Here is a 13,518-nt window from a genome sequence, read left to right as displayed (position 1 = left end):
GTTCATTTTAACTCAACCAGTGTGTTATTCGACTTAACACAGGTTGATATTTTGAAAATGTTTAACACACTAATGTGTCACAAATTACAATTTATGACACATTAATATGTTGAATGTGTTAAAATAACACAACATGTGTTATATTTAACACATCTGTGTGTCTAGTTAAGGACAACACAAGACAGTGTGTTAAAATATTTAACACATTAATGTGTTAAACATCACATAGTCTGCATAGCTGTGCTATTTTTAACCAGTTGAAATGAATGCAATACAAAAAAAAAAATCTATTAACACTACTCAAAGTGTATTTGGTTCCACAATACAGAGTGTTAAATGAACACTGAAGCAGAGTTGAATTGATAATGTTAACAAGCAGAACGAAAGAGAAACAGAAACTCCACAAACAGCATCACCAGCTTCACTCATTACTAACCAGTTTGTCTAAAATGTTATTACGTAGAACAGAGGTTTAGATGTTTTTTCTTTTGAACTTACCGTGAATGTGATCAGTGTTTGCTTTACTCGTGCTCTTGAGCCTTCATTTTCTTACATTAGCTTTTTCTCTGGCTGCTTTAAAGCTGTGTTTGTAAAACATATTTGCAAACAGAAAAATAGAGAAGTCCAGAAGAACACATGAACAAGTGGTTTTGATTGGTTGTTTATGTTGTAACCTACTGATTTCTTCTGAACAGTGTATCTGTGGTTGTTTCAGGTTAACAGGAACAATTATACACTCAAAAAAATATTTCAGCCCTTAACTTAATTCAATTACGTACAAAATTTCCATGCATTTAGATTACGTAGTTTTAATTTAAACAAATTAATTAAACTTAATGTGATTCAAATGCATCAGTCTTACGTAAATGAAACGGGTAAAGTTGACGTAATATTTCCCAGTGTTAAACAAACCCTGCTCAGTGTTCATGTGTTTCCACACTACAGAGTGTTCAAGTAGCATTGACACAGTGTTGGAGTTAAGGAGATCATTATGTCATGATTGACCAATAATGATCAACACCTGCTGTTTACAAGCAGAATCACTGAAGAGAAACACAAGAATCAGACACAGCCAAAGATAAAATGAACTTAAATAAATGAAGACATTAAATCTCTGATTAAACAACTCCACAAACAACATTACAGTTTGACTTGATTTCTGTCGTATATCCACAAATATTATTTGAGAACGTCTAAACAGAGGTTTAGATGTTTTATTTTAAAAAATGTTTCATTTGACCTCACCATCATGGCGAACAGGGTTTACTTTAGTTGGGCTCTTGACCCTTGACTTTCTTAGTATAGTTTTTTTTGTTCTTTGGTTTCTGTAATTGTGTTCGTAGAGCACATATGTATAGCGCAAAAAAAAAAAAGGGGTCCTTATTAAGTGTTCTTGGTTAATTATTATTGATGTTGTAATCATTGTCAAGTGGCTTAATTTGCTGATATTGTTCAGTGGTTTACCTCTTAGTTTCATTATATTTACAGTAGTTGTATGAACTGTTACTATTATTACTTTAAGATCTCCAGTGTTACTTAAACACACAGACATCAAGAATCAGCATATGAATCTCAACAATGGTGACATTCAACAGCTGCATGCTGGGAGTCATGGGTGAGTTTTATAATCTGCTGTTACCCAGCATGCAGCTGTTGAATGTCACCATTGTTGAGATTCAAATGCTGATTCTTGATGTCTGTGTGTGTCAAAAGGATACCGTAGATTTCAAAGTTCAATGTATAAGATAAACTATAATAGATAATCCATAATAGTTCATACACCTGTTGTAAACATTATGGAAATAATAGACTAACCGCATGAGATCAGTGCATCAGGCCACTGGATGATAATGATTTAACAAACAATAAAAATTAACCAAAAACACCTAATCAGACTTCTTTTTGGCTTTTTTTTTGTTGTAATAAATGTGTTTCATACACATAATTACAACAGCCAAAAAAAAATTAACATTAAAAAAAAAAGTCAAGAGTCCAACTAATGTAAACCCTGTTCGCCATGATGGTGAGGTCAATTGAAACTTTAAAAAAAATAAAACATCTAAACCTCTGTTTAGATGTTCTGAAATAATATTTATAGATATATGACAGAAATCAAGTCAATCTGTAATGTTGTTTGTGGAGTTGTTTAATCAGAGATTTAATGTCTTCATTTATTTAAGTTCATTTTATCTTTGGCTGTGTCTGATTCTTGTGTTTCTCTTCAGTGATTCTGCTTGTAAACAGCAGGTGTTGATCATTATTGGTCAATCATGACATAATGATCTCCTTAACTCCAACACTGTGTCAATGCTACTTGAACACTCTGTAGTGTGGAAACACATGAACACTAAGCAGGGTTTGTTTAACACTGGGAAATATTACATCAACTTTACCTGATTCATTTACGTAAGACTGATGCATTTGAATCACATTAAGTTTAATTGATTTGTTTAAATTAAAACTATGTAATCTAAATGCATGGAAATTTTGTACGTAATTGAATTAAGTTAAGGGCTGAAATATTTTTTTGAGTGTAGTGGTGTTGATGAAAGTTATTTATTAACTAGATAATTTGACTGTTTTTAAAAACACTTTGCACTCCAGACCATTTGAAAATCAGTGCTGTAGATGCAAACATTCATCAAGAATCAGCATATGAATCTCAAGGATGGTGACAAAAAAAAAAAGAGCACCAATCAAAACCCATCCATGGCTCCCAGAATGAATTGCTTTATATTTATTGTCACCATCGTTGAGATTCATATGCTGATTCTTCAACTCTATGTCTGCCATTCAGAAATCAAAAAATTGTGTATAATTTATCTATAACCTGTTAAAAATTAATCTGCAGAAATAACAGTTTTCTATATTCAACGGTGTGCAATATAACAGTCATTACAAGATGATTACTTTTAGCATCAATGTACCAGTATCTTCCTAATCATATCTTCTCTTAGACATTACCCACTATAATAATGTAATCTGAAAACAGAAATATAGCAGAAAAGAGAAAAAACATAATTGTAGATTTTAGGGTCGAGACCCAACAAAAGTAAACACTGACCACAGTGATGGCAATGTTTTAAGAAATTAAACCAACATCTAAACCTCTGTTAATTCTCATTAAGAACTTTTGTATGACAGAAATAAAGTCAAACTGGTTAGTAATGAGTGAAGCTGGTGCTGCTGTTTGTGGAGCTGTTTAATCCTCCTCTGCTGAGATCTTTAGAGATTTATTGTGTTTTATTCAGTTGATTTTATCTGAGGCTGTGACTGGAAGTCAGTTGTAGTTGTGCTTCTGTTTGTCTCTTCTCTTCTTCTTTGTTTGTTTCTCTTTTCTTCAGTAATTCTGCTGGTTAACATTCTCATTAAGTTCAACTCTGCTTCGGTGTTACTTTAATGCTGTGTTGTGGGACCAAATCCACTCTGAGATGTGTTAATCCCTGAAGGTTCCTGAAATAACGTTCCCCAACCCTGTAAAGATCTCCACATCATGAGCATGTCGGGAAACGTTCTGTGAATGTCATTGATATCAGAGGGGACGTTCTGAGAATGCTCTGGGAACATTACATTTTTATTAGAGAAATCCATATACCTGACACGAGTGCATCCACGTCATCCACCAATGAAAATAGATCTTATGCAGTGACGTAGGCAGCAATGTGATTGGATGATATTTAACACATTTTGTGTTGAACACTTTGTGTTGTTTCTCTCTCTCTCTCTCTCTCTCTCTCTTTCTCTCTTTACACATGATCAACTTAAAATGACACAAAAATGTGTTAAAATGGCAATAACACAAAAAATGTGTTAATAATTAACACATCCTTTTTTAGCGTGCAGGGAAAGTCTCTTAATGATTTATTCTTAAAAGTTTTTTGCTGATAACTACAGCAACAGCAATAAATAGCCAACATCACCTGACATCAGTTTTCCTTTGTACTTGTCACTTTAACAAACATGCTTTAGAAACACAGAGTTAAAGCAGCAAGAGAAAAACTAACACTTTAATCAAGACTCAAGAGTGACAGTAAACTTTACTGTTTTCAATAAAACATCAACATCTGAAACTTGGTAATTCTTAAAATTAACTTCTGTATGAAATAGGTTTGTCAGACTGGTTTGTAATAAATGAAGATGCTCAGATTTTTAGAGATCTGATAAAGTTTATTATTCTATTGCTGCAAGTCATTTGAGTTTATTTATACAGTGAAGGTGTTTGATCACAGTAGTTCACAAAATATCCGTAAAATAACAGTGCTTGAAGTTTAAATAAAATTTTTGAACTTTATGCACTTAAAATTTACAGTTTCTGTTAGACAGTTGCTGCTGCCAGTCATGTGATCTTTATTGTGTGGTTGTTTTTGTTTTAAAAGTGTGAGAAATGGTGCCATTTGCACCATCTGGTGGTGATTTCATATATTATTATCACCTTTATTTTTGTAATTTTACATACATTTCTATTAAATTTAAGAAAAGAGAAATACTCTATGAATAATATAGTATTTATCAGTACAAAAATGAGAATTGCAATGAATACTTAAAATAACAGCTAGATTTTAGTAATTTTAGTGTTTTGCATAAAATTTAAAATGACTGGAGAAATTTAAAATATAATATTTTTGAAAATATTTTTATACATTCAAAATATATGGAAAAAAATGATATATATACAAAACATAGCCAAGAAATATGTTTTGGTATATTTTATAAATATGTTTTGGTATATTTTGGAAAATATATTTCTATATTAAATAACCAAAACATATATTATAAATATATGTTCTACCAATATATGTTTGGCCACATAAATATATTTAAACAAAAAAAAAAAAAAAAAAAAAAAAATGTTATTTTGACCTCTGTATATTTCAGTCCAAAAAAGATCTTGAGAGATCTGATTAAGTTTATTATTCTATTGCTGCAAGTCATTTGAGTTTATTTATTTATTTATTTATACAGTAAAGGTGTTTGATCACAATAGTTCACTAAATATCTGTAAAATAACAGTTTGTTAAATTTAAATACAAGTTTTGTGCTTTAAGTTAGGATATTTTGTATTTTGTAATGAATTTTACAGTTATGTTAGACAATTGTTCCTGTCATGTGATCTTCATCGTGTTGTTGATGTTGTTTTAATAGTGTGAAGTGTGAGAAATGGTACCATTTGCACCATCTGGTGGTGATTTCATATGGAAATCTGGATTTCTGGTGGAAATTTTACATACATTTCTATTAAATTTAAGAAAAGAGAAATACTCTATGAATAATACTGTATTTATCTGTATAAAAATGAGAATTATAACGATATAATACTTAAAATAACAGCTAAATTGTTACAGATTTTAATCATTTACAGCGTTTTTCATAAAATTTTAAATGACTGGGAAAATTACTGTTCATTTTGAAAATATATTTATACATTCAAAATATATTTTATTGAATTGTAATATATATATTCAAAATAGTATATATACAAAAAATATACAAGAAATATAGTTGCTAAAATATGTTTCAAAATATATTTACAGAAATATATTTTCTACTGATGTATGTTTTTAAATTTTTTACAAAAAATATTTCTACATTTAAAATATATGTTAAAAATATACAAAAAATGGCCAAAAATATATTTGCTAAAATATATTTACATTAATTATATTTCTACAAACATTTTTTTGGACACATATAAATACATTTTTAAAAAGTAATTAAAAAATATATTTTGACCTCTGTATATTTCAGTCCAAAAAATGAATTTTCTTTCCACAGAAATACATTTAGAAATATATTTTAGTATACGATGGTTGATGCGAAATATATTTACTATTTCTATTTTTCTAAATATATTTACTATTCTATTTTTATTTTAGGGTATATGCTTCTGTACAACGTAGTGTGTTTTTGTACACACATACACAGCAAAAAGCCCAGACTTAAATTAAATCTCCTGGGCCCAGTTTTTCAAAAAATTTAATCTGGATCAAATTGGTCCGGATTTGGAAATCCCATGTTTTGCTATCCAGGATTAACTGATCTATCTTACTTTTATGACAGTTTTTTAAAGGAATATTGAGTTGGATCACTGTGATCCAAATATCAAATTTCAGGATTACCAAATCCTGTTTACCATAGCCTTTAATGGAACCAACAGTGTAGCCGGCTTAGCAAAAAACAACAGGTAGGCAAAATACCAGTGGCCACAAATAGCCATTGTTTGTTTTAATTGTAAGAAACAGAAACACTGCAAAAAAAAAAAAAAGTTAATGTACATTTTTTTAGTTTGTTCTAATGTTAAATAACAAAACAAAAACAATACTGTCAAAAAGTCAAAAATCATTTACAGGACAGACACCAGCACTTTCCATCTTTGCCTTTAGGAGATGTATCTCCATCTGCACTTTTTTCTGCTGCAGTTGGGCATGCAAGATTTGTTCTTTACCCAGTTCAATTTCTACTTCTGCTCTCTTGGTTTCCTGCTTAAGAAGTAACTCATAGCTGTCAACATCCTTGTTTGTAGCTGAGGTACGTTTGCGTTTTCTAGGAACATCTTGGACTGTCTTCACTACATCCACTGGGGATCTATCTTCCTCCTCAGTCACTGTAGTTAAGTCTAGGACAAACATTTCCTCTGCAGGAGAATTTTGCTCGCATTCTTCTGAAGTCCTAGTCTCTGTAATTGTGGCCTCTCCATTTGCTTCTATGCCTTCAATGCCATGCAGAGCCTCTAATTTTTCTCCTCCGATGATATCAAGTACCTTATCAGTGAAATCACCCCTTTTATATGGCTTGTTACCTGTTTGGGGGTTCTTGGCTTCAGTAAGGTCTTTTGTCGCCTTGGCCCTAAGGTTCTTCCATCGCAACATAACTTGTTTTATGGTCCTCCTTTGGCCAGACCCCATGGAATTGACATGAATAGTTATGTCCTCCCAAATATTGTGTTTTACTGTTTTAGTCACTTCTCCACCCTTTGCAGAACTGAAACCTCCTACTATTGAGGCAAAATTGGCTCGAACACCCTCCAGCAGTGCACAGGTTTCTGCCACAGTGAAATTAGGCCCTTTTGAGTCCATGGTTCCAATTCTTTGGTGTAGCAACACTGATCTTAAAAGCCTTGAGCATGATTGCTTTGGCTTGTGCTCAATTAGGCTTACACTAATCAGCTCATTGCTTGTTAATGGGTGACACCATTTAAAGACATCATGTCTTTGCACTCATTTCTCTTGCCTACAGATGCATCCACATGGCGGGTATTGTTCATCGTTACCGTAGGAGAAGGAACTGTCAAAGGGTGGATGCTGAGCATGCAAAACCACTCGAGCAATACACATCAGAAGAACTGTATGCACGTTTTCGTTTTGGGAGAGATGACATCAAGTACATTGCAGATCTTATCAGGCCAACACTCCAACACCAAACCCAAAGGAGTCATGCTTTATCCGTGGAGGAACAGTGCTTAATCACTCTGCGCTTTTACGCATGTGGGACTTTCTACCAAGTAATTGGTGACAACATGGGAGTAAGAAAAACAACCGTGAGTAATGTGGTGAAGGCTATGTCAGTAGCACTGGGCAGTCTGATCAATCAATTATTTTACTTTCCCAAGGATGACCAGACAGCTCAGACTAAGCACAAGTTTTTTCAAATGGGGAACATGCCTAGCACTATTGGTGCTATTGACTGTACTCATGTGCATATCCAAGCACCTTATGAAATGGAATGGGAGTATGTCAATCGAAAGGGGAGGCACAGCATCAACATCCAACTTGTGGGCAACGCCAACCTCATAATAACAAACTGTGTTGTGAAATGGCCAGGGTCTATTCATGATGCACGTATTCTAAGAGAAAGTGCACTATACAGAGCACTACAATCCCACCGACCAAATGACATAATATTGGGAGACAGTGTGTATCCCCTCCTACCATGGCTAATGACCCCTTTTCCAGTTGCAAACACACCTGAGGAGTCTCGCTTCAACTCTTCACATTGCAAAACAAGATGTGCCATTGAACGCTTAAATGGAGTCCTGAAGAGAAGGTTGGCATGTCTTAACTACTTGCGAGTGCAACCCAAGGTGGTATGCAACATAATCCTTGCATGCATTGTTTTGCATAACATTTCAACCAGGCGTCATGTCCCTCTTGATGACAATTTTGATGAACTTGAGCCTGATGTAGAACCAGAACAGCCACCAATGTTCTTACATAATGAAGGACACACTGGACATGCAATTAGAGATGCAATTGTGAGAAATTACTTTTGCTATTAAATGACTAAATGAGTATATCTGTTGTGGTCATTGTCATTAATATACTGTAGAATTATAGAGCTATGAGCAACAGTGACATTTATTTGACATCTGATAGCTTTGATATTATTTTGTTGTTGTTGTTTACCATATCTCAGTATCATTATATGTGACATGCTTCATATAGGCTTCAAATATGAAGGAATTTATATATCATCAGTAACCATTAAGTTTGTGATCATTCACTTAAATATATATATATACATATACATATACAATTGTTTTTTTTTTTTGTTTTTGTTTTTTTGGTTTATTTGGGTAAAAAAAAATCGCCACTGAATTCACCCTTCTGATGGGATCAGGATAATCCTGTTTTTTTGGATCAAATAAATCCCAATCTGAGTTCAAAGTTTTGAATAACCCAAAGGTCAGGTTTGATCCAAATCAAATGTAAGATTGGATTACGTGGTCTGATCTTAATTCAGAATCCCACTGGATTACTTTTGAAAAACTGGGCCCTGGGAGTATATTTGACTCCACACATTTGACTCCTGCTTGTTAACATTACACAGCAAAATCCCCAGTGTTAATTGAACACTCTGAGTGTGGACACATATAAACACTGAAGCAGTGTTGAAGGTAATGAGATAATTAGGTGATTAACGAAGTGATGATTGATCATTATTGAAGACACCTGATGTTAATAAGCAGATTCACCAAAGGAGAAAACCAAATTTTTTAAGCAACCATTATAGTGGTCAGTGTTTGCATTAGTTGGGCTCTTGACCCTTAAATCTTTAATACTAGATTTTGTTTGGCTGCTGTATTTTTTTTTTTTTTTTTGCTTATTGTAATAGCCTTGAAGATCCAGCACATCCTATACATTTTGGATTTTACAACCTGTTTTAAAAAAAAAAAAAGTATATTTCACCTAGGCACACACAGACATCAAGAACCAGCCCATGAATCTCAACAATGGTGACAAACGGCATATTCAGATAAACAGATCAACTATGAACTCTCATAGTCATGGTCATGGATGAGTTCTGATTGGCTACAACACGCTTTTTGATGGTCACCGTTGTTGTGACTCTCACACTGATTCTTCATGTCTGTGTGTCTAAATAAAGATAAACTTTTTTTCATCATCTGTCTGATTATGGTAAAACTGATTGATCTTTTGTTCACAGTTTTTTTTGTAATCTGTAAGGAAATTCTATGTCAAATACTCAAGTCACTATATGATGATTAAGTCAAGCACAGTCAATGCCATCTTATTGACTTTTGCTCTTTGCTTGTCTGGCTGTTATAACTCAGTAATTGCAGCCAAACAAGACCTAATATTGATGATTTAAGGGTCAAGAGCCCAACTAATGCAAACACTGACCACTATAATGGTTGCTTAAAAATTTTGGTTTTCTCCTTTGGTGATTCTGCTTATTAACATCAGGTGTCTTCAATAATGATCAATCATCACTTCGTTAATCACCTAATTATCCCGTTAACTTCAACAGTGCTTCAGTGTTTATATGTGTCCACACTCACAGTGTTAAATTAACACTGTGGAATTTTGCTGTGAACATCTCCTTCTACTCTCTTCCATTCTATCATCTGTGTCACAACTATACATACCACTTGTTTATTTCCTAATTATTTTTCATTTTTTTGTCAATTTATATATACATATGTGTATTTTTTTATTCTCATCTTATTTTTATTGTCTGTGTGTTGTTGTTGTCTCTGTGCACTGGAAGCCTGTGACACTAAAACAAATTCCTTGTATGCGCAAACATACTTGGTGATGAAGCTCTTTCTGATTCTGAAAAACTTACAGTGTCATAGTTAAGCCTACAGATATACAGTCATAAAGACAAAACTTTATTGGCATGATTGGTCATTAAAACATACAACCTGCTTTAATTAGCCTAACATAGAGATTGTTAATTAGGAGGTTAAACGAAATGAAGGGGAAAATAAAGCAAATACATTATAAAAATATAACCAATAATAATAATAGCCAACAATAATAATGATAACAACAATGAAAGAAAGAAAGAAAGAAACAAAGAATGACCAGTGAATGGATTTAAAATACTGGGATACTACATTTATTGATTGTAAGAATAAATGTACAAATCATTACAATGCTTTCTGAAGATGACTATCGTGCACAATAAGGATTTAGGATCACAGAATAGATTACTTTCTCAGTTCTGCACAGTTCATTTAAACCAAAATATTAATGTAGCTGATAATATCATAATATTATAACTGGTCCATTATTAAAAGCTAAACTAGTTACAACCACCTGGGAAAATGATAATACCTGTCACTTGGTAATCGTTGATCAGCTTTTGCTGTAGGCCTGTAGGTCCTGTAATTGGTAATGACTGCACTTTGCCATTGTTATCAGGACCGAAATAACCCTTCCCTCTAAATGTTTGTCCCTTTTTACAACAGGTGGCTCTCCAGTAATACTTTGAGACAGTAACTCTAGGATTATTTGTTGGAATTCTTAAGTTGATATCAGGAACTACACCAGTCACCACATAAGCTTCATCACAGGACTGCAGATCAAGAATAACAGCCTTCTCGTGTGTACTCCATTGACCCCGATTGAAGTTTAGATTCTGTGGAGCGGCATTGGTCAGGGTGGAGGTGGCCAGCATGGACAGATGATTGTTTGTGTGCTGCACCGGGTAGAGGTGACCTTTGTCATAATTAGATCCTACACAGTCACTATTCACAGCCTGGTTATTACCATTATTGGGTCCTTCAGCTCTCATGCATGGCTCATTTATACTATCCAGCTATAGGACATGCAAGAAAAATGCAACAAAGTACCTCAGACTGTTTTAGTCATAATTACAATTGATTATTGACATTTCAAATACATATGCTATAAAATACAGTTGAACAGTTACCTGAGGTTCAATGAACCAGGCGTCACCCCTGCCAATGTTAGGGCTCTTAAACACATACGCAGAGTAGATGGGGATCCTCCATGCTGTGTTGTATAAAGTTGCATAAAGACAAATTTTTTTTACCATTGTTGTCCAAAACACACTGACAGATGTGTGCTGATGAGCTCAGTGCTGGTGTAAACTGAGGAGGGCTGTTACTCAAAAAGAACTGATTGCACTTATTAAAATCCCGCCCAACCTCACTCAGAGAGAGGTAAGGTAACAGAAGAAAAATGAAAAGTATCACGATGAAACTCAAGCAACGAGTGAGCAGAGAATATCGAAGTACTCTGTCTTTTATAGGGTTTAGGACACAAGGGGAGGGGATAGATTCACACGTTTGCAAAGGTACATAAAATACACATTTCCATTATGTTATGAGGTGTGTCTTTTTATCTCACACCTACAGGATAATCAAATCTAGACTAAACCGTGAAGTAGTCACCCACCCGCAGGTTAAAGTCCTTCAGGAATGTCGTAGCAGACTTTCTTGCTGATCTTGTTTTATAGACTCAGTTTGTAGTTGTAAGTCCCGCAGGAAGCATGAGAAATGAAAAGCTCAAAATGCTCTCAATAAAAATGAGTTGATTTTCCATAAAACATAGATTCTTTGATAAGCCTTCATAATGATAGACCCCATGTTTGCTGGCTGGTATCCAGAACATTTCCAAAATATTTGTATTCCTCTACTCTATCGACTGTCTTGTCATGACTGTACACTGGTAGCAACCTAGGAGCATTTTTCCTGAAGTCAATTACCATCTCTTGTGTTTTAGTGATATTTAGTTGTAACTCCGTTCCATTGCATCATATAATAAACTCATGAACAGTGTTGAGAGTAACACATTACAAAAGTAATAATATTACAGTAGTATATTAATTTTGCTGTAACACAGTAATATAATGCATTACTAATAAAATATTATTGCTCGTTACAATCTGAGTAACGCAAGTTACAACAACATATACAACCACATAATTTAGCTCAAAATTAAGCAGTGAATTTACCAACACCGCAAAACAGCACTAGAGAAAAAAAATCAGCATGTAAAATAGTTTGTCTATTTCCTGTTGCTGGAATTCGATGGTTAAGATGACTGCCGAGATGGATTCTGCATGTGTAGGATGGACACACTCCTGTTTTATTCATTTCATCAGAGAAAAGAGTAAGAAATGCATAATCAGGTGTAATCTATAATGGCACCAAACTCTCAACAAGGAGAAATAGCAGGAATAACTCCTGGAACCACCTGGACTGCTGCCACTGACACTAAGCGGTGAAGCGAAAGAATGCGGCGGGCAAGCGTAGGCAAGCAAACAAATCAGTCATTGCATTACCACAGAAAATGTACATCAAAATCATATTACAAAATATTTTCATTCATGAATTATACAAATTTAAGTCTGCGTAGTGCATTTTTATGCCTGTGTTCAAAAATGGGAGTGACAGTTAAAGGGTTAAGATAATGTAATCATCTGGTTTTAGCCAGGTTTCTGTCAAACATAGCACATCTAGGTTATGATCAATGATCATATCATTTACAAAAAGTGGTTTTGTGGAGAGGGACCTGATATTCAAAAGGCCAAGTTTTATCATTTGTTTCTCTGTATTATGTACATTTTTAATTTGTTGAACGTTGATTAGATTGTTACTCTTAAATTGGTTTGCACGTCTTTTGTATTGTCTAGCTCGGGGAACAGACACAGTCTCTATAGCATGATATCTAGGTGTAAGGGTCTCTATGTGCTGAGAATTAACTGATTTTGGTGACGTGAGGCGGCTAGCAGACGGTCGGATTAGCCAGTCTGTCTGCTTCCTGACCTGGGCCCCAGTTAGTCAAGTGCAAACTCTAAGACTATATGCCATATTACTAGAGAGAAGAGCGGCACCACCCCTGGAGGGATGAAGACCATCTCTTTTCAACAGGTCAGGTCTGCCCCCAAAAAATGTCCAATTGTCTATGAAACCTATGTTATTCTGCGGGCACATCCAGCCATTTAGTGACGACAGTCTGCTATGTATCTCGTCACCACGATACGCAGGGAGGGGGCCAGAGCAAATTACAGTGTCTGACATCGTACTTGCAAGTTCACACACCTCTTTAACATTATTTTTAGTGATCTCCGACTGGCGAAGTCGAACATCATTAGTGCCGACGTGAATAATGATCTTACTGAATTTACGTTTAGCATTAGCCAGCACTTTTAAATTTGCCAAGATGTCAGGCGCTCTGGCTCCCAGTAAACATTGGACTATGGTGGCTGGTGTCTCTATTTTCACGTTCCGTACAATAGAATCGCCAA

At 34.4% G+C, this 13,518-nt stretch overlaps 2 protein-coding genes across 2 annotated transcripts; one reads left to right on the top strand and one right to left on the bottom strand.

Moving 5' to 3' along the window:
• Positions 1-7,243: 7,243 nt before the first annotated feature.
• On the top strand, positions 7,244-8,272 carry LOC127161229 (putative nuclease HARBI1). The gene has a single exon (XM_051103873.1). The coding sequence runs from the start codon at positions 7,244-7,246 to the stop codon at positions 8,270-8,272; it is 1,029 nt and encodes a 342-aa protein (XP_050959830.1).
• A 1,899-nt stretch (positions 8,273-10,171) lies between these two features.
• Positions 10,172-11,425, bottom strand: LOC127161228 (endonuclease domain-containing 1 protein-like). Its single transcript, XM_051103872.1, has 2 exons — positions 11,176-11,425; positions 10,172-11,061 (listed from the first exon to the last, which is right to left on the bottom strand). The coding sequence occupies exons 1-2, from the start codon at positions 11,299-11,301 to the stop codon at positions 10,546-10,548; spliced, it is 642 nt and encodes a 213-aa protein (XP_050959829.1). The 5' UTR covers positions 11,302-11,425; the 3' UTR covers positions 10,172-10,545.
• Between the last annotated feature and the right edge of the window lie 2,093 nt (positions 11,426-13,518).

This window comes from Labeo rohita, unplaced genomic scaffold (genome assembly GCF_022985175.1).
Source record: "Labeo rohita strain BAU-BD-2019 unplaced genomic scaffold, IGBB_LRoh.1.0 scaffold_595, whole genome shotgun sequence".
Taxonomy (NCBI): domain Eukaryota; kingdom Metazoa; phylum Chordata; class Actinopteri; order Cypriniformes; family Cyprinidae; genus Labeo; species Labeo rohita.
Note: the sequence above shows the minus strand (reverse complement) of the source record. Positions and strands in the feature narration are given on the sequence as shown.